At 61.2% G+C, this 19,463-nt stretch overlaps 2 protein-coding genes across 7 annotated transcripts; both read right to left on the bottom strand.

The window, feature by feature from the left end:
* Window positions 1-505: 505 nt before the first annotated feature.
* VPS28 (VPS28 subunit of ESCRT-I) lies at window positions 506-5,617 on the bottom strand. Its single transcript, XM_045561182.1, has 10 exons — window positions 5,523-5,617; window positions 3,784-3,852; window positions 3,179-3,207; window positions 3,038-3,075; window positions 2,685-2,774; window positions 1,855-1,960; window positions 1,649-1,750; window positions 1,081-1,134; window positions 903-994; window positions 506-811 (listed from the first exon to the last, which is right to left on the bottom strand). The coding sequence occupies exons 2-10, from the start codon at window positions 3,818-3,820 to the stop codon at window positions 694-696; spliced, it is 666 nt and encodes a 221-aa protein (XP_045417138.1). The 5' UTR covers window positions 3,821-3,852; window positions 5,523-5,617; the 3' UTR covers window positions 506-693.
* A 129-nt stretch (window positions 5,618-5,746) lies between these two features.
* On the bottom strand, window positions 5,747-18,812 carry TONSL (tonsoku like, DNA repair protein). 6 transcript variants are annotated; one of them, XM_045561176.1, is made up of 26 exons: window positions 18,732-18,812; window positions 18,545-18,640; window positions 18,279-18,421; window positions 17,564-17,747; window positions 17,111-17,240; window positions 16,566-16,737; window positions 16,366-16,480; window positions 15,685-15,830; window positions 15,435-15,587; window positions 15,061-15,186; window positions 14,714-14,897; window positions 13,357-13,439; window positions 13,171-13,260; window positions 12,579-12,651; window positions 12,308-12,471; window positions 12,095-12,227; window positions 11,186-11,964; window positions 11,005-11,081; window positions 10,430-10,583; window positions 10,283-10,361; window positions 9,486-9,787; window positions 9,079-9,250; window positions 8,325-8,500; window positions 7,811-7,884; window positions 7,185-7,318; window positions 5,747-5,989 (listed from the first exon to the last, which is right to left on the bottom strand). In XM_045561176.1, exons 1-26 carry the CDS (start codon window positions 18,781-18,783, stop codon window positions 5,805-5,807), a joined length of 4,176 nt encoding a protein of 1,391 aa, XP_045417132.1. In that variant the 5' UTR covers window positions 18,784-18,812; the 3' UTR covers window positions 5,747-5,804. The 6 variants fall into 6 exon arrangements, 5 of the variants coding, with proteins under 5 accessions (XP_045417132.1, XP_045417134.1, XP_045417135.1 ...); XM_045561178.1 differs by having other exon boundaries at window positions 10,430-10,580; XM_045561179.1 differs by having other exon boundaries at window positions 14,714-14,891.
* Window positions 18,813-19,463: the final 651 nt, after the last annotated feature.

Below are 19,463 nucleotides of genomic sequence, written 5' to 3'. Positions count from 1 at the left end.
CCCTTGGGTGGCAGGCATGACAAACTCCCCCAACGAGTTATCTGCTGGGGCTGCACGTGAGTCTGAAGTCTTGGGCTGGTGTGTGGTGTCCCTAGAGTAGGAGCTGTGGGGGCAGCAGCCTCTGCACCCAGCCAGTGAGGACTATTGGGGGGGCCCACTGGGGTCTGACACTATTCCACAGAGCCCTCAAGCAGCCTAAAGCTCCCAGGTGAGGGGTGCGTGTGGGGGGCACACCCGTCCCAGGTGAAGGATCTCTTCCCTAGGCCTAGGTGCTGTGGAGGCTCACCCCTGCACACCCGCTGCTTGCCCAGGCAGCACCCAGCAAGGAGGCTGCTGCCCCTGAGTGCAACAGGCTGTGCAAGGGATATGTGGCAGGGATGGAGCCAGGCTGCTACACAGGCTGCAGGGGCTCTGTGCTGAGCCTGCCCCCAGGAGGGCAGGGCCCTACCAAAAGGCCAAGAGGGCAGACAGAACAAGAGAGGCCCAGAGGGGCTGCCCACAGCAGGAGAGTCAGACAACAGCTTTATTGTGAGAAGGGGACCCCAAAGTCCTGACACCACAGACACACAGAGAGAGCTGCTGCAAATAGGGACTTGCACAGATGTTCAGGGTGAGTGCGGAGGACGAAGGAACCAGGAATCATCACCTATGACTATTGTCCCCTCCTCCCCGCCATGGGCCAGCACTGCAGGCTCAGGCGTGCAGGAAGCGGTTGAAGGCATTGTAGGCAGACTCCAGGTCGAAGAGCATCTGGCGCACCTGCGAGTCGTCCAGCTCATCGGATGCTGACATGCCACTCAGGGTCTGCAGCCTGGGGGAGCACAGCACCACAGGGGTGGGGGTGTGTGGAAGGGCCTCAGTGGTGCCACAGGTGGCTCTACCTGGCCAGGTGGGACACTCACCACTGGCTGACCGTCTGGCGGCCCTCGAAGTCGGGGGGCAGGTGGCTCATGCGGTGCATAGTCTCCATCAGCTCCCGAAGGTCGGGCTGGATCTGCAGACATAAGCACACAGCACTGGTACCCTACACCCCATGCTGCCCCCTTCCACCTACGGCCCCCTTCCTGCTGATCCCTGTACCTCATCCATGGCACGGATCTCCAGGCGCAGCTTGTCCATGACTGTGATGAAGAGCTGGGGACGAGTGCGTGCGTGAGGCCTCTCAGGTCCACCAGGGGCAGGGACTGGCCTCGCAGCTCACAGCTGGCTCTGCAGGGCCAGGCCTGGGCCCCCCGCCCCCTCCTCGGCCACAGTGGTTTGGCTGCTTGGGCCTCCTTGCTGCACCCCATTTCCGAGTCCTGGGTACTGCACCCTGCATGGGGCTACTGCATTCATGGCCCTGCCTGAGGCCCTCCTGGGGCAAAGGTGTGTGTGGGTGCTGGCTGCCTTGAGAGCTGTGCAGGAACTGGGGGTGCCCACACACAACCCCTCCCCCTGGCCAGCATCCTACCTGAGTAGACCAGGCGCAGGCCCCTCCCAAGAGTCTGCAGGCTGCCCAGGGACCTCAGGGAGCCTGCCTAGATGCTACCCCTGCCATTCCCAGATGAAGGGGCACCCTCCACCCAACAAGTTAGTGTGCTCTCAGCTCTGGAGGCCCTGGGGACCATGCACACATGTGACTGGATGTGGCAGCCTCAGCCTTCCGCACCGAGACAACGTCAGCAATGCAGCGGTTGAGGTTGCCCTTGTCGTCCTTGATGGTGATGGGCCGGTCCTCTTTGATCCTCTCCATGGCCAGTGGGCAGTCCAGCTGCAGGGGACAGATGTGGACGTTAGGCCTCGCTGGGCTCCATCCCAATGGCACCCACACCTGTGCCTCACGGCACCCATCCTGTAAGGAACTGACTCACTTACGCGGAACTTGCGGCAGAATTCGTCAATGGAGCTGATTTCTGAGCCCTGAACCTGTCGGAAGGCAGCTTTGTACTGCACCAGGAGCCGAGAGCAGGCTGCAGTGTACCTGGGGAGAGCACCAGCTGCCGCGCCCAGCACGCCTGCTCTCCCTCAGTACAGCCAGACACAGAGCAGCTCTCATGGAGGGCTGGGCAACTGTGTAGAGACAGGCCCTTGAGGACTGAGGCTTCCCGTTGAGTTCGCACAGAGCAGAGCTCTGGACAAGAACAAGAGGAGAGGCCAAGACATGGCTGCCACGGGGGTGAGGCCCGGGCCATGTGGGTTGACCTGGAGGTCAGTACTGGGCAAAGGCCTGGTCACCCAACCCCAGCCCACCTTCTGGACCATAGTGGCCAGGCCTCCACGATGACCCCACCAACAGCTCAGTCCTGTGGGGTGGGCCTGTGAGGGACTTGTAACCTCACCGATCAAAGCCCTGAATGCATCCCGGGTGCTGGGCCTGGCCAGCAATGCTCACAGACTGGACGTCCCCGAGTCCCCTGCTCCTCTTCTAAGTTCCTTCCATTATTGAGGCTGTCTGTGCAGGGGGTCGGGCGGGGGGAGGATGACCACACCCCAGGAGCCAGGTGATTTGCACACCATCCTTCACCATCCCTCCAGGACTTCCCGGCTGAGACCCAGAAGCACCCTAGTAATACTGGGGCCCACAGGTGGGCACCTTACAGCTTGGTCTACCCTGGCTAGAACCCCAGACCCCTCCTCCTACTGCCCACTGAGTACTCATGCCCCAGAGGGCAGGGACAGGCTCTGAGGACAACAGACTCCCTCACTCATTGGGGGTGACGCAGTCCTTGATGTACGCTTTCTCCAGGGCCTGCATCGTCTTCACCACTGCAAACAGCTCCGCCATGTTGTCGTACCTGAGGACAACCTGTCCATCAGACAATGCCCTGAGGCAGGGACACTGAGGCTCAGAGCCCACATGCCAGCGCCCTTGCCCTGGAGGCACAGCTGTGGTGAGACTCTGAGTTAGCCTGCCTCTCTTACACATCCTGGGCAGACGCCTCTCAGGACCTGTTCCCAGGCGGACCCCATGTCCACCCTGACCCTTGGTGTGGCTGCTCTGGGGAGGCTAGATGGGTGTGGGCATATGGGTTGGGGGCAGCCGGGGGTTTGGACTTACTTCTCCCGCTCCCGAGCATTCTTGTACAACTTCACTTCCTGTAGGAGAGAGTGAGCAGTATGTTGGCTGCAGAGCCCTGGTGCGAGTCACATGGGTGTTTACTATTGGCCAATGCCAGCCAGGTGGGCATCTGCCACTCACCTCATACAGCTCCGGCTTGTTCCCGGGGGCTGCAACAGAGCAAGCAAAAAGCTGGTAGGCTAGCCACCAAGCTGACCCCAGAGCAGGCCCTGGGCCCAGCCTCCTCTTCAGTTCCTTCCCCAAGGTCTCTCTGTGCTACGTACATCCCAGAGCCCAGAGGGAGGTGGAAGAGAGGGTTCTAACCTCACACCCCTCAGTCTGTGGGAGGGCCTGGGCAGGACACTGCTTTGGGGGGCTAGGGACGCTGGATGCCAGGCCAGGCTCCCCTGTTCCATTGCTGCTCCTTGGCTACATCACCTGTACAGCAAGGTAGCTACACCTTGCTCACAGTGCCATGACATAGTGTAAACAAGGCTTGTCACACATTTTATTGCCTTTCCTCTGGCCTTGGTGACATAGAGATGCCCAGGACCCCTAAGGTCTCTGTGCACAGCAGGGCCCTGCCTGTAGGAGGTCTCTGGGCTCTCAGTGCTGCTGTGATAAACTGCACCCTGGCCACCCACCAAGACCGTATGAAAGCAGGGTGGGGGCAGGAGATTTAGAGACACCCCCACCCCCCATCATGTCATCCTGTCAGTCCCGGGTCCGGCTTAGGCCACACTCACCTCCCATGCCCGGAGTGGCTGGGATCCCATGAAACATCCTGCAGGCTCTGGCGGCCACGGCACTGGGACCTGGGGAGCACAGCCAGCAGCGGCTCATTGGTGACTCTGGAAACCGCTAAGTGCTGACCCCGGAGGCTCAGGCCTCATGAAAAGCTTCCTTGCCCTCAAGAGCAAGGAAACACAGGGTATCACAAGGGCTGGCAGGAGGGAGTGAGGTGGTGATGTGCACCCTTGGGACAGTAGAGCAAGGGAGTCAGGGTGGACTGCCTTGGAGCACAGCAAAACTGGACACTGAGGCAGGTGAAGAGGCGGCAGCTATTGGACAAACTGGGGAAGAGTGTTCTGGGCACAGGGGACAGCATATTTAATGAGAAGGCTTTAAGTAGAAATGAACTTGGAAGAACAGACAAGCTGAGTGGCTGGAGCTTTCTGGGGGAGAGGGTGTCCTAGGGAATAAGCATAACATTTTTCCTTTTTCTTAAGAGACAGGGTCTTTGTCACCCAGGCTGGAGTGCAGTGACCCAGTCATAGCTCACTGTAGTATTAATCATGGCTCCGTGGTGGGCTCAAGTGATCCTCCTGCCTCAGCCTCCTGAGTAGCTGGCACTACAGGTGTGTTCCGCCATGCCAATTTTTTTTTTCAATTTTTTTGTAGAGATGGGGTCTCACTAGGTTGCTCAGGCTCAAGCCTCAAGTGATCCTCTTGTCTTGGCCTCCCAAAATACTGAGATTACAGGTGTGAGCCACTGCAGCTTATTTTGATGCAGTGGGAGCTACTAGAGGGTTGAAGACAAGCTGGTTGGGACTCCTAGTTGGGCAGTGAGCTGTGGAAAAAGAACAAAGCAGAGTACCACAGGAGGGTCCTGCCTGGAAATAAAGTTGGCACCAGTGGCTGGGGCCAGTTCTGGATATTCTTTGAAAGTGGAAACACCAGATCCGCTAAAGGATTTGAGATAGGGTTAAGATAACAAAAGGAGTTAAGAATGACATTGCTGGCCAGGCCGGGTGGCTCACACCTGTAATCCTAGCACTCTGGGAGGCCAAGGCGGGAGGATCGCTTGAGCTCAGGAGTACGAGACCAGCCTGAGCAAGTGTGAGACCCGTCTCTACTGGAAAAAAAAAAAAAAAAAAAGAAAGAAAAAATTAGCCAGGTGTGGTTGGTGGCGTACACCTGTAGTCCCAGGTACTCCAAGGCTGAGGCAGGAGTTTGAGGTTGCTGTGAGCTACGCTGACGCCATGGCACTCTAGCCCGGGCAACAGAGTGAGACTCTGTCTCAAAAAAAAAAAAAAGACAGCAAGGAGTCTCAGGTAGGGAGGAGCAGCGCCTGAGCCACGTTCTCCCGAGGGCTGATGCGATGAGGACTCACTGGGCGGGGACACGACTTTCCAGCAGCTTTCACGGACAGGGAGGTAGTGGGCCGACAGGGGACTGGGAGAAAGGAACTGTCTGTAACCACACAGCGCGGTTCTATTCAAAGGCGAAAACGAGCGTCCGGTGGCTACCAACAAATAATGCAAATAAATCTCACAAAGCGCACAGGGAGCGAGAAGCAAGCGCCTACAGAACGCCCCACTGCGACTCCGCCATGCCCGCCCTGGTCAGGCCCGGCGCGACGAGCAGCACGGGGGCCTTTGCCTCGGTGGGCGGCAGCCGGCCCGAGGCCCTTTGCGACGAACGCCGAGCCCCGGCCTGGCCAGTGCCGCCGCTCCCCACTGGACCCCGCCCGCCCCCCGAGTACCTGGGCGGCGCGGCCGGTCGGGGAGATGGCGCCGAGGGCGGGGCGCTGCCGATCGAGGGCTCGGCGCCCGCTACCCCCGCGTCTGCGCCTGCGCGCTCCGTGACCGGCTCCAATCGACAACTCGGCGCTCAGCCCGCAGTCGTGAGCCTGGCCGTCACCGCCCCCACCCCGTGGTCCTGCCCGACATGCCCACCCGCCGTCCAGGCAGCCACAAAGATGGAGGCAACAGTTTCATTTATTAAGGGCTTGGGGGGTAGGTGGGCAGAGAACGGTGGCGCCGTGTCAGAGGCGCCGGAAGAAAAGTTTGGAGCCTCGGTCCAGCGTGCACACGCCGGGGCTGGGCAGCAGCTGGCGCAAGGTGTCCCGATCCTCGGCGCAGAGGCGTCTGCTGCAGAGCTGCAGCTCCTGCAGCTGCACGGTGGTCTTGTCCCAGAGCCCCAGGCCCAGGGGGCCCTGGAGGGCGCAGCCTGCACAGGGGCAGAGGGCAGGTCTCAGCCCTACAGGAGGTAGTGACGGTCCGGTGCCAACGGCAGGCCCATGGGACTCCAAAGCCTACGTTTTATTAGCATGGCCCTTGGGAAACAACACACTTCCTCTGAGGTCCTTGGGGCTAGAGCTGGGTGCTGTGGGCACACCCCAGCAAAGGCTCCATCACACACTCAAGGAAGGAGAGTGGGCTCCTCTGTGCAGCCAGTGGCCAGGCAGGAGGAAGGTAGCTCAAATACTGCTGTGTTCCCATCTCCCAGTGCCCTGACCTCCGAGTCTATGACTACACCTCAGTCTCCCCATCCATAAAACGGACATAATAGCGCTTCTTGCAAATCTGTACATCTTGGGCCTGCGTGGCTCAGGAGGACACTAAGCTCCTGTAGGCTCTGGAACTTGGGGGCTGGGTGAGAGAGTACAGATGCCAGGAGCCCAGGAGCCTGGGGAGCAGACCCCAGCTGGGTACACGTCTCCACCAACCTGCCTTCCTGGAGGAGGCAGCCTAGACCCATGGGGTGAAGGGGGAGGCACAAGAAGAACCCAGGGGCTCCCCTCACACACACCTACTTCCAGCCCTTGTCCCCTGGAGAGCAGAACCTGGTGTTCTCCTCCCAGACCTCAGCTGGGCATGCCAGGCTCCTGGCTGGCCAATTCATCAATGTACCTCTCCTGGGGTTGTCCTCCAGACAGCTTAGGTAGGGGACTGCCCTGGTGTGGCTGGAGTGAGAACAAGCTAAATCAGGTCACAGCCTGGGCCACAGGCCAGGTAAGGGTAGGGTCAGAGCAGCCCCCACCAGGAAGTGGGAGGGTCCCTTGGCAGCTTTCAACACCCTGACCTTGAGCTCTCCCTTCCTGCCACAGAGAATGAGGAAGTCCCTGTGGAAGAAGGTCTTACCTGCCATGGTCTGCTCTGAGGGTCAGGCTGGACAGGCCAGAGGCAGAGACACCCCCCCCTCTGCCCCACTGTTTTAGAAGCTGGGCTCATACCCCTTTCCTGTCATGTTGCACACTGCCCCCCAGGTACTAGCCTTAGGGAGCCCAGCCCAGCCTGGCTGCCTGGCTGGTGGCAGTGATAGCACCTTAGGAGGAGGCACCTGGGCCTCAGGCAGGTCCCTGATAATGGAACTCCATGGCTGGCCAGGCATGGCGGGGGTGGCTGCCACACCCAGCCCTTACCTGACAGGCCAAGGAAGCTAAGGCCTCGGAGCTGCTTCTGGAGGGTGGACAGGAGCTCCTCCAGGCTGGCGCAGCTGATCTCAGGGTTGGCAGACAGGTCCAGCGAGATGAGTGAGGGGCAGTGAGGGAGACATCTGAGACAACACGGAAAGTGCAAGGGTTAACTTCCAGAGAGGGCATGCTTACCCTGTCACTAGGGAAAGCTGCTGCAGGCAAACTAACAGCTCAGAGCCACAAGCCAGGCCCATGGTGGTCAGCTCTAGGTCTGCCTGGCCTGGCTTGGGCCCCTGTTGGCATCCCTGACAGCTGGCCAAGGGTCCAGGGCCATGAGAGCAGTAGTCTTTGTGTGGGTTGATGCACAAGGTTAACAAGAAAGTACACACCAGAGGGAAGGTGTTCGAGAGCTACAGGCGTGTGGTGAGAACTAAAGGAGGGTGGTGAGCCTGGCAGGGCAGCCCTGGAGGCTGGTGGAAGTCAGATGGAGCCAAGTCTTGGGACACCCTGTCACAGAGGAGTTGGCACCACTTCTGTGGCCCTTCCCACCTAACCCAGTTCCCCTGGAGTCCCAGGCCTTGAGAGCAGACCCCTCTCCACGCCGACAGTGGGCAGCAGGGTGGGGACGTTACCTGCTCAGGTCTCTCACAGCCTTGTCACCCAGATGGTTTGCAGACAGGGTCAGGTGGGCCAGAGCACAGCCTTCCTGGACATAAGTAGAGGCCCAAGGGGGCCAAGCCAAGTGGGGCACCTGCCCTCCCTGCTTCCCAGAGAGGCACCCACACAAAGGAGGCCAGGTACCCAAGGGGCCAGAAGGGAGCAGCGTCCCAGTAATTTGGAGATCAGAAGGAAACACCTCTTCTCCTGGGTGTAAGTCACATTTCGCATGTTGTGATGTGAAAACCACAGGGATCCAGCCCTGTCTGCAAGAACCCCCAGGAGAAGGCACTAGGTGTGAGGGCAGGGCCGGTGTGCCCCTTAGGCCAGGACATAGCCTGAGGCACGCAGCTGTACAGAAAGCATCCCCCACAGCTTCCCTTTCTAAATCCCCACCCTCCCTCCCAGCCCCCACAGGGCCTCTACTTGGGGACCTTTGGCCCCTGAGGCTCAGTGTTCTGGCTTGGTGGCCCCTCCCTGACCGCGTACCTTGGTCAAGTATCTGATCACGGGCTCCACAAGGCCTGAGTCGCTCTTGCCAGCTGCCACGGAACTGAGCTCCAGGTGTAGGAGGGCACAGGCAGGCAGGCTCTGCAGGGCCCGGGCCAGGGCGGGGGCCCCCAGGGCATTGTAGGACAGGGACAGGGTCTTCAGGTGCTTAGCATCTGTACCAGGCCAGAACCTGTCAGCCCCACGTGGCGACCAACCCCTGTCTTCAACCATAGTTCTGGGCCCAGACCCATAGGATCCTTTTGGGGAAACCATTATCCCTAAGTTTTTATGGGTGGGGCAAGAGGTACAGGGGCAAAGGCTGTCACCCAAGTTCTCCCAGCAGGGAAGGGGCAGAGCTGGACTCCTGAGCCCAACTCCTCCCTACCATTTCTGGGTCCCTGTCCACTCCCACCCACCCCAGATGGTCCTGGCCAGGGTGCCTGTATGGTAGGAGGCGAGGGGGTGCTGCTGCCTGGCTGCTGCTCCCACAAAACACTTGGAGCCGGTGAGCAAGGGGCTGGGGGAGCACATGCCCTGACGTGTGTCCTGGAGGACAGCCCAGGCAGGGTAGGCACCAGATGCCCGTCAATCCTGGCAGACCCAGATACATATGTGCATCTGTGTGCTCTCAGAAGCTGGTTCCTCCTACACAGTGAGACCTAGCATCTCAGGCCCCTTTTGCTTAAGGTCCTCCGAGTCCCTCAACACACTGAGGTTAGGGAGTAGACCAGGGAGTAGTTGGTCAGCTCACCTTGGAAGGCGCTACTCAGAGCTGCCTGGTGGTTCAGGAAGAAGCTGGGGCCAAAGGCGCAGGCCTGCAGGCGCAGGGTGCTGAGCAAGGGGCAGGCCAGCAGAAGGGAGGCCAGGGCCTGGCCACAGCTGTCCCCCAGGGGGTTCATGCTTAAGTCCAGCTCCTCTAAGTTCTATGGAAGACATGGGCCATGCACTGAACCCCCAGCATCCCCAGGGCCCAGCTCCCCCTCAGAGGCTGGCTATGCCAGGGCCAAGGTAGGGGCCCCTCCCACCTTGGCCCCCGACATAGGGCTATTCAGAGCCAGGCATTGGCCAGCTCTCAACCTCTCCAGCCTGCCTAGGGACTGGCTGAATGGGAAAACTGGTGCACCCTGGCTGATGCCCCACTGTTCCCTATGCCTGTACCTGCAAGGTGGCCTGGCCCGGGAGGCCCATGGCAAGCTGGCGCAGGCCTTCGGGACCCAGGTGGTTGGAGGAGAGGTCGAGGAGGACTAGGCTGGGCATGGTGCCCAGGGTGGCCAGCAGCTCAGCGGCACATCCATCCCCCAGCCGGTTCCCTGCCAGGCGCAGCTCCCGGAGTGTTGTGTGTAGCTTGAGGGCCCGCAGCAAAGGTGTGAGCTGGGCCTGACGCAGGGCCAGGGAGCAGGCACTGAACGTGGGGCCTGAGCCCTGGCGCTCCATAGCCTGTAGCACCTGCGGGTGCTCCCCTGAGTGGGAGGGACATGGTGTCATGGGGCCAGAGCCTACCCTTTCTGCCCTCTGAATCCTGGGGGGTAAACTAAGGGGCCCCTTCTCACTAGTCCAGGGGATGCCAAGCAGAGGCCCTACAGAGCCTACTCTCACAAACCTGTGGACCAAGGTGGGTCTGTGGGGACCTGACCTCCGCCAGTCCCCACATCTCACAGTCCCCGAGACGAGCTTCCCTGGCAGCTCCCAGCCCACATTAGACTGTCCCCTGGGGCCTGGCTGCCGTGGCTCTGGTCACTTTATGCCATCCTGCCCAACAGGCTGCAAGCTCAGAACTGTCTTCCCCCACCCGCCATCCACATATGTAAGTGCAGGACAAGGTGCTCACCGGGACCAGGTGGGGCACCCCTACTTCTCACAGCCCAGACCCAGGCATGAAAAGGGCAGTGGAGTCCCTCTGCCCCGGCCTCCTCGCGCAGCCTCACCCAGCAGCCATGGTCCTCATGGGGCCTCACCTTGTCCCAGGCTCTGGCAGGCCCTGCAGTAGCGATCAGCCAGCGGGGGTAGGTCCCAAGAGGTTACTTCAGCCAACACCTGAAAAGCACCCGTGGTCAGGGGTTCTGGGGCACCTAGAGCCTGGAGTGCTGGGTCCCGTTGCTCACCTCATCGTTGCTCTGCAATACGTCTGGGATGGGGTCCTGTGGGGCCAGCAGGGCCCCCTCCTTCCGTAGGGTGAGCCGTGGCAGCAACCCACAGGTCTGGCAGTAGCGCTGGGCTGCCTGCTCGGCCAGCCAGGCCACGGAGTGGGGCTCGCTGCTGTGGGGGTGGACAGCGTGCTGAACCCTGGTCCCTGGCCAGGCCCTTGCATGCAGCCTCGGTGATGCCCCTTGGTCCTACCATCTGCAGCTCCCTCCTCCCCTGGACAGCCGGCTCTGTCCTATCCCTGGAGCCCAGCACACCACCGACCCCTTTGACCATTCCTGGGAGCTACAGGGCCTGCTGGAGCACTCCAGGGACCCCTGCCGTGCTTGTGTGGGGCACCTTCACCTGAGCCTCACCCCAGCTGCCAGGCAGCCTGGGGCTCAGTGGTGGGGCACCACATCAAATGGGACCCTTGCCACATGCCCCAACCCTGACATGCACACACAAAGGTGCCCAGGTCTCTGCCATAGCAGTCCTGGCACTGCGCAGGTGGGCAGAGGGGGCCGGGGCTGGGAGTGAGCAGGTGATGCCTTACCTATGTGGGACAGGAATGAGGAAGAGATTATCTTGAACTTGAACTCGAACCCGGATAGGAGGGGGTAGGACAGAACCCTGGCAGGCAGGGGTAGGGAATGGGTTAAGTCAGGGAGATAGAGGCCCCACCCCAACCTGCCCCGAGCTGGGAAGCTGGCCCTACTCTGGGCTTGCACACCTACCGAGGGCTGGCCTACTGCAGGACTGTCCCCACCAGGCCCCATGTCCCTGGGGACACTAGAGCTCTCTGGGCACTCTGCAGCCAAGTTGCTGTCCCCTGCCTGGACAGGTGCACTCCGACTCTCGAGACAGGTCAGGCGGGTCTGCTTGGCCCAGGCTCGGGGCCTGATGGGGCGCTCCTCAACGTCTGACCCTGAGGTCCTGGACCTGCTGCTCTCCCCGCTGCCCTGGTGGCGGGGCCGGCGGCTGCCCTGGTGGCTGTGGGTCAGGGGCACGTCGAGCTCCAGCCAGTCCCCAGCCAGGTACTCTTCCTCAGGGATGAGTGCTGTCTGGGGGGTAGGGGCTTCCTTCTGGCCCCAAGGTGGGCCAGGCCCCAGGTGGCGGCTCTGGGCACTGCCTACACCTCGGATGGCTGCCTGGTAGGCTGCCGGCCCGGTGCCCACCTCAGCTGCCTCCCTGCTGCTGGCAGAGCCAGGCATCCAGGCCTCAGCCTGCTGTGCCGGGGCAGAGCACCGAGGCCTCTTCTGGGATGGCCAAGGGGGGCCCATGCTGTCCTCGTCCTCTGAGCTGCTGCTGCTGGATGGCCCACGCCTGTTTTTCCGAGGCCTGGCCACAGCTGGCGCCACCTGCCCTGGGGAGACCCTGACACGGGCCTGAGAGGCCTCTGGGGGTTTAGGGGTATGAGAGAGGGGTTCTGGGCAGGGGCTCAGGGGAGGAGAGGTCTCAGGGTCAAAAAGATGATTACGTGGGATGGTCCAGGGGCCCTGGGAACTGTGGGGCTCTGTGGGAGGAAGAATCCATCATGAGACAGGGGCCGGCACCTCCTCTCCACAACCCACGCTAAAGCGTCTCCTGGGAATCAGGGCCCAGGGGCTCTCAGGCAGGGCACGATGTCCCCAAGCAGAGGATACCTTGCTTGCCTTGGCCTGAGGATGCTGCCTGGAGCAGCCTTTCCATGGCACTCGCCTTCTGCCGCGTCTCGAGGTCCAGGTCCCCGCGGTATAGCTTCACCCACTGCTGCAGCGTCTCCCGAGGGCTGTAGCCCTGTGTGGCACCCAGCTGAGCACAGCAGGGCAGCCCCCAGCACCGCAGAGCCCTCACCCACCATGCCCCACCAGGCTCACCTTCTTGGTTCGCAGGGTGACGGATGCCCCCCGTTCAATGAGCAGCTCGGCCACCTCGAAGTGGCCACAGTTGAGAGCATCGTGCAGGGGGGTGATACCCTCGCACCCCTGGCCGCCTGGGTCATCCACCGCGGCCCCATGGTCCAGCAGGAAGCGGACGATCTCTGTGGGCCAGAGGATGTGAGCCCAGCTCCCAGTGCCCTGCTCGGACCCACTCCTTGCCCCACGTGCCCCCCTGCAGCATGCCAGACCCCGCCTGCCCCTCACTCACCCAGATGCCCGTAGTTGCATGCCTCATGCAGTGGCGTCCAGCCACAATAGTCCCGAGGGTTCAGGGGGTGGCCCTGTGACCAAGGACAGGAGGGAGCTTGGCCCTGCATGCTCTGCAGGCTGGCCTCCAACCCAGGGGCTTTGAAGCTTGAGGTGGGTGCAGGGCCTTGGTCCAGAGTGGGCCCCATGGGCCCATCCCTTGGCCTGGCCCTCCCATCCCCTCCTCTGGCCTAGGTCTCAGCAGAGTAAAGGAGACAATTCCCCTGGAGACAGGCTGAGTACAGTGCATCCTTCAGCCTTCAAGCCTCCTGCCCTGTCCTCTTGTGCGGAGATAGTGTGTCCAGGTTGAGGGCCCCAGGCTGGCTGCTCCCCCTGAGGGCCTGGGCCAGGAGAGAGGGTATCAGGGTCTCAGCCTGTGGTCTAGTCCCCAATCCTGGTCAGGCCAGCCAACCCAGCAACAGCACAGATGACGTATCACATGCTGGGCTCCTCAGACTCCCTTTCAAAGATGAGGAAACTAAGAAACATCAGGGAGGTCCTGCCCAAACCCACAGCTTCTTCATGAAACTTCTTGTCCCGGCATGGCTGCCCACCTGTGCCACAAGGTCCTGAACGCAGCGCAGCTGGCCCTCGATACAGGCTCGGTGCAGCAGGGTCTCTCCTACATCATTGCGCCGGTTCCACTGTGGACACAGCCACCCCAGGATGGGGCAGAGGTGTAAGGGGCCAGGCAGCACTGCTGAGCCCTGGGACAGGGTGGAGGCAGGGTGCTGCTTCACCTTGTTCACCTTCCGCCGGCCCCGGTGGACCTGCAGCTCCTCATCCTCCTCCGGCAGCTGGGACAGGCCCTCAGTGTCATCCTCTGGAACACAGCCGAGGCCACCACCCCAGGTGAGCCCGCAGGAGGTGAGCATTAGTGCCCCTGCCCCATTGCAACCTCCCCCACAGCAACAGCCAGAGGCAGAGCTCTGGGGGCCCTTGGCCAGGTAGGCAAAGCTGAGAGCAGTGGTCTCTACACTGACTCCTGGCCCTCCAAAGCCTTCCAAGAGCTCATATCCACCCATCACTCACAGGTGATATGCCCCCAACTTTTCTGCCCCTCACTTAGGGGTGCTGCCCACCTGATGCCATGTCCATTAGTGCATGGGCCTCTCATCCTGCACCCAGACCCACCCTTCTTGCCCAGGCCATACCCTTGCCAGGCCACGATGCCTCCTCAAGCCAGGCACCCTGCCCACTCACGCTCTGCCTAGGTAGCAGACATACCCCACCTCTATCACACTGCTGGTGCATCTCACCAGACCCCTCCTTGCCACACTCTCTGTCCCTGGCTGTCCTGGTCCTTCCCAAACCAGCTCCTTCCCCAGCCCCCAGCTGCACCCACCTGTTGACTGAGCAGCACTCCCTGGCGTGCTGGTCCTTGGTCCACCCCCCACCACCTGCACCTACACACCAGTGACATCTGACCAGACCCCTTCTCTAAGGTGCAGCCCCAACTTCCTGTGACAGCCAGGCCACTAACCTCAAGGTTCTGGAGTCCCCTCAAGTTCAAACCTGAAGTCACACCCTATCCTGGAACCCACCCCCAGGCCTCACATACAGGCCCCTACACCCACCACAAGGCCACAGCAGCCCACCAACCAAGATCTTGGCATCAGCCCTCCCTCCCTGCCCGCATGAGAGAGCTTCAGTCTAAGCCCTGCTCAGCCAGTCCCTCATGCCCACCCTCCTCCGTGCCGCTGACCACGCCAGCCTCTGGAAGAAACCCAGGCTGGCTCCGGAGGGTTTTAGGAATGTGCTCAGCTCTTGCCTGGGGCAGCAGAGGTCCTCCACGACGCACCCTGTCCTACCTCCCCAATGGCACATGCACCTCTACTGGGCGCGTCTGCCCAGGCTCTGACTCTGTTCCACCTCCCCTGGCTGCCTCCACAAAGTTTCAGCCTGCCCTTGCTTGGCTAACTGCATGCCACCACTCTCCTCCATCCACTTCCACAGAAGCACTGGCCACCCTGCCTGCCCAACATGAGCCCTGAGCAGAGCACAGAACTATCTCTCCTCAGCCCAGCTCAGAGCAGGTCCAGGAAGAAAATGCCAGGGGCAGCTGACCCAGCACCCAAGGTAGCGTCTGGTCCTCACCGCTCTCTGAGAGCTCCACCTCGCTGGCCTCCAGGGCCTCACTGGCCACTGCCTCCTCCTCTTCCTCTTCTTCCTCCTCCTCGTCCTCAGCCACACTCAGCTCCCGCAGTCTGGTTTCAGTGCCAGGAGCCTCTTGGGGCTGCAGCCTCAGCTGCACAGTGTGGAGATGCTGCAGGACCTGCCTCTAAGGAGCAGAGGGGACATCCAGCTCAGGCCTGGGGGTGGAACAAGCAGGGCTGGGGGCAGTGGGTGCAGAGAGAGATGGGGATGTGGGCGAGGAAGACAGGAAGGCCGCAAGGAAGCTGAGCTTGTCAGGGGTCTGGTGTGCGTGGGGAGGGCTTTTGCACCTGCAGCTGGGGTCGCTGGGCCTGCCGGGCGCAGCTGAGGGCCTTCTGGAAGCATGGTGCCAGTAGCTCATAGGCATCGCCAGCCTCCTCACGGGACAGTGCAATGTTGAACCAGGTCTTGGCCTCCTGGAGCAAGAATAATAAAGATAAGGCTACTGCTCACCATACGCAGCCGGCCACAACATGGCCTGGCTTCTACTTGCTGCCCACATGACACAGATATGTCTGCCTGGGCTCCAGGCTCCATCTCCCGACTGCTGGAGGCTGACTGTCCTCGGAAGGAGCTGCCTCTCCAAGCCCACTGCGCAAGAATGGCAGTTCTGCAGCAGAGCTGTGGGGACAAACCCGCAGAGTGGGGAGCAGGGGCGTGTCACCTCCAGGGCATTGCCGTTTCGCAGCCTCAGTTCCTCCTCATAGTGGTGCACGGCCTGGCGGTGGTCCTTCATGTCTCCCAGTGTGGTAGCCAGAGACACGTGGATGACGGCCAGCTCAGCCCCTGGTCTGTTCAGCAACTTGGCAAGATGCAGCTGGGGAACCAGTGCCGGTGAGGCGTGGGCTGCTCTTGGATAGGTTACCACACACTGCACACTAGCCCTTCCCTCCTGCTGGCCAGGGTACACATACCTGCTGCTGGTAGGCCTCAACTGCCTTGGGGAAGTCGCCCGCCTTGGAGAACAGGTCCCCAAGCTGCTCACAGATGGCCATAGCACCCTGAGGGTCACTGCCCTCGGCCTCCTCCAGCTGTTGCTGCAGCTGGACCACTGCCAGCACTGCAGGAAGAGGCTCGCGCCAGGAGGTGCCACAGCAGGCCCTGACCCCAGCTCTACCGCCTGTCAGCTGTGTGCCCTTAGGTGGCCCACCTGCCCTTTCTATGCCTCCACCTGCCCCTTGGCAAAGAAGGTAACAGAAGGGTCTACCTCATGGGCTTATCTCCAGGATCAGAAAAACTAACAAGGTTAACAACTAGAGACAAGGTGTGCTGATGACGGTCACTGCCGTCAGAACTTCCAGGCCACACACATGCCACCTGCTCTCCCATACCATGGAGTTTGGGGGAACTGTTGTCTCCAGTTTAACAAAGATAGTGGCTCATGAGCAAAGGCCCAGCCAGTTGACACCCCACAGTGGTCTCTGACAAACTGTGCTGTGAGCTCAGAGAAAAACAGGGGAAGTCAGAAGACCTGCCCCTCTTGCTGGAAGCTGACGTCGTCACCTCCCCAAGGACATATGCTGAGGGCCCAGGGAGCAGACTCCCCCCATTCCCCCTACTGGGGGTTCGGCCCCTCAGCCCTCTTCCAGGCTCACCATACTTGAGGCTCTGGCAGACAGTCACCCTCTGCAAAGGCTTCTGGGAGCCCAGCCTGTAGGCCTTCTTTAGGGCTCTTTTAGCAGCCAAAAAGTCCCCTAGATCTTGGAGGACCTGGGAAGAAAAAGAAAGCAAAGCTTGCAGACTCCCCAAGGCCTGCGCCCACTGGGAGCTGAACCCAGAGCTGTGGAGCAGGTACCTGCGAGATCACCACACAACACTCGCTCTCCAAAAACCACTTCCTCATGCTGCGTGCACATTCCCGGGCCCCCTCCAGGCAGCGCATGGCCTGGGAGTGCTGTCCTCCGCGCCAGTGGATGGTGCCCAGATTGTAGCGGGCACGGAACAGATCCTCATAGAGGTGGTTCTGCCTGCAGGGAACATGGGGCAATAGGTGCTCAGAGTGCCCAGCACCCTCCGGCTCTGGAAAAGTGGACAGCAGGTACCAATGTGCTCAGGATGGCCATCGATGTGCAGGGAATATTCAGCCAGCAATAGCTGCTGATGCCTCATGGATCCCAGCCCTGTCATACTGCAGTCTCAGAGATCAAACCAAGCCTGCTCCTCCCCCAGTACACAACACAGACGTGAGAGGCCTCTCTGCCAATGGAGAGTCGACAGGGGTGGGGGGTGAGGCCCAGCCAGGCTGTCCTCTCAGGAGGATCCTGGGAGAGACCCTCTCCCAGCTTCTTCCTTGAGGAACATGGCATTCTACTCCCTTGTAAGGCAGGGCTTGGGCCTTACTCAGCAAGAAAGATGCTCTTCCTCAAGTAGTCATTGCACAGGGCTGTCTGCTGTAGGCTCTCAAAGGTGAGGCCCAGGTTGAGGTAGAGCCGGGTCCTCATCTCGTTCAGTTCCCTCTGGGCCAATGTCCCTGGAAGACACCCCCTCCAAACACTTGGCTGCCTCCCCCAATGTGAGGTTTCCAATTTCAGGCCCTGTTCAGGCCCATCCAGACCTACCTCCCACCTCCCACTGTGGGTGCTGGGGTGCTGCTGCCGAAAGTGCAGACAGACAAGGAGCAGGTGATTTCCAGACCCAAGGTAGCAGCGAGGTTGGGCCCTGCACTCTGTCACCCAGGAGTCTGGAAAAGGGAGGGCCTGCGAAGGTGGGACTTACTGAGCAGGCTGGGCAGGCGCTGGGGCCGGTGTTCCCCAGCCTGCAGTTCAGGAGGCAGAAAGTGGGGAAGGCACTTACCCTCCAGCTTCTCATCCACAATAGCCAAGCTCTTCTCAAAGGCAGCCTGCGCCTGCAGCAAGGCGTCCCTCAGCTGGCAGTGGTCATAGATGTCCAGGTGGGTACGCCCAATAGTGGCCCAGGCCCTCTGCAGCTCAGTGTGGTTGGACAGGGAACGGGCCAGCTCCAGGTATTGGTGCTGGTGCTGAGTGTGGAGAGGAATCACCACCGTGAGCTGACCCACCTCAAGTGAACCCCCGACATCCAGACTCTGGGCGATCCTCTTAACCCCCACAGAGCAGGCCAGGGTCAGGCCACACACGCCCCTTCTCTATGCCAAAGGCTGGCTGTGGCCCCAGCTGCTCCACACCACTACTGGCCACACTGTGGTCGGGGTATGACTGGGAGTTAGTGGGGGTGCTGCAGCCTGGCCCCAGCAGCCAGGGAATGCTGTGTGGACAGTGGGTCCTGATCCCCTGCCTCTGCAAACACAGCTGAAACAATGTGTTCTATTGATGGTTTCTGGTGCCAGGAAACCTACTCCCACCCCAGTTCCAGGAAAGGCTGTGGTGTCCCCACCCCAGGATCAGGCTATTGTCCCCTAGTATGGGACCCTGAAGGTGAGGCTGTGTCAGGCCACATGCCTGACAGTGAAGACTCTCCCTTCCTCCTTGGAAAGGGACCCCAAGACGTAGAGGCCGACGCAGGCTGGGGTGTGGCCAGTGATGCCCCACACCTGCAAGGCAGCTGAGTAGTCCTCCATCTCTGCCAGACGCTCTCCAATCTTGCGGTGGGCCACGGCGCAACCCAGGGGGTCGCCAGCGCTCTCCAGGAGCTGCAGCTCCTGCCGATGCTCCTCCAGGGCCTCTGCGTAGCGGCCTAGGCGAGCAAGGGCACACACAGCCTGCCCAAGGTGCGAGGGGTGCCGGGCGGCGCCTGTTCTGGAAGAGTCCGCTCACCTCCCGCCAGCCCAGCCCCAGCCCGGCGCGGAGCCGCACTCACCATGGCTGGCTAGGAGCTCCCCCAGCTGGTGGCAGCAGGCGGCCTCCTCGAGCAGCTGCCCGCCGCTCTGGGCCTTGGCTTTGGCCTTGCTCAGCTCTGCCGAAAGGAAGAAACGCGGAAGGCTGAGCCGAGCGGAGTCCTCTCCCGGCCTCCGCGCTCCCGGCACCCGCGGTCCCGAGGCACTCACGGCGAAGCTCGCGTTCTAAACTCATGCTCTGGCAGCCACCGGTGCTCAGCATCCGGACTTCCCGCGCTGCGCCCGCGACTCCGCCCCTTCGCCGCTAGGCGTGCCCGCCGAGGCCCCGCCCCACCGTGGCGCCCCACGCGCCCCGCCCCTGGGCCCGCATGCAGGCGCAGTACCGCACCTCGGCGTAGGGCATTCTGGGGAGTGTAGTCCACTCACCCCGAAGTCTCCTGGGAGTCGTAGTCCGGCTGGCGCAGGGGCAGGGACGCGGCGGAGAAGGGGTGGGCCGGAGAAGGTGGGGGAGTGCCTGGCAGAGACTCCGTTCCTCCTAGCAGGGAATGCAGGGCTCTAGGCAGGCCGGGCATCAGCCCACGTGGGCTCTGGGGCTGTGCGGAGCGCGCCCGCGCCGCTGGAGCCCACCTGCCCTTTTCGCTACAGACGTTCCTGACGCCGCCCCTGGTGCCTGTTGAAAGTAAAATACACAAAATTTACTCACACACGCAACTTTGAAAACAAACTAATAACCATAAGAGAAAATAAGAGTGATTTATAGTGAAATGCACTTGAGTGGATATGGAGACGTAGTTGAGGCGTCAGACGCTCTCCTCTTTGCTACCGACAGAGCTGAGTCACATTTGGGGACTCAAACCTCCAGGGCCGTTACGGGGGAGGGAGAAATATGTTGTCCAAAATGAACAGAGCAAAAAGTACTGTTTCCTCAACGTGTATGCCAGT

This window comes from Lemur catta, chromosome 9, assembly GCF_020740605.2.
Source record: "Lemur catta isolate mLemCat1 chromosome 9, mLemCat1.pri, whole genome shotgun sequence".
Taxonomy (NCBI): domain Eukaryota; kingdom Metazoa; phylum Chordata; class Mammalia; order Primates; family Lemuridae; genus Lemur; species Lemur catta.
Note: the sequence above shows the minus strand (reverse complement) of the source record. Positions and strands in the feature narration are given on the sequence as shown.

Bases quoted from the DNA above. Each gene is read 5' to 3' on its own strand.
- TONSL (XM_045561176.1), bottom strand. From the start codon at position 18,783: ATGCTGAGCACCGGTGGCTGCCAGAGCATGAGTTTAGAACGCGAGCTT. The intron at 15,588-15,684 runs GTATGTGTACCC...CTGGTTCCCCAG, and splicing joins TTGAGGCCTACCAGCAGCAG to CTGCATCTTGCCAAGTTGCT. The intron at 13,440-14,713 runs GTGAGGACCAGA...GCTGTGTTCCAG, and splicing joins GGTGGAGCTCTCAGAGAGCG to AGGATGACACTGAGGGCCTG.
- VPS28 (XM_045561182.1), bottom strand. From the start codon at position 3,820: ATGTTTCATGGGATCCCAGCCACTCCGGGCATGGGAG. The intron at 3,208-3,783 runs GTGAGTGTGGCC...GCTCTGTTGCAG, and splicing joins AGCCACTCCGGGCATGGGAG to CCCCCGGGAACAAGCCGGAG. The intron at 1,751-1,854 runs GTAAGTGAGTCA...TGTCCCCTGCAG, and splicing joins AATTCTGCCGCAAGTTCCGC to CTGGACTGCCCACTGGCCAT.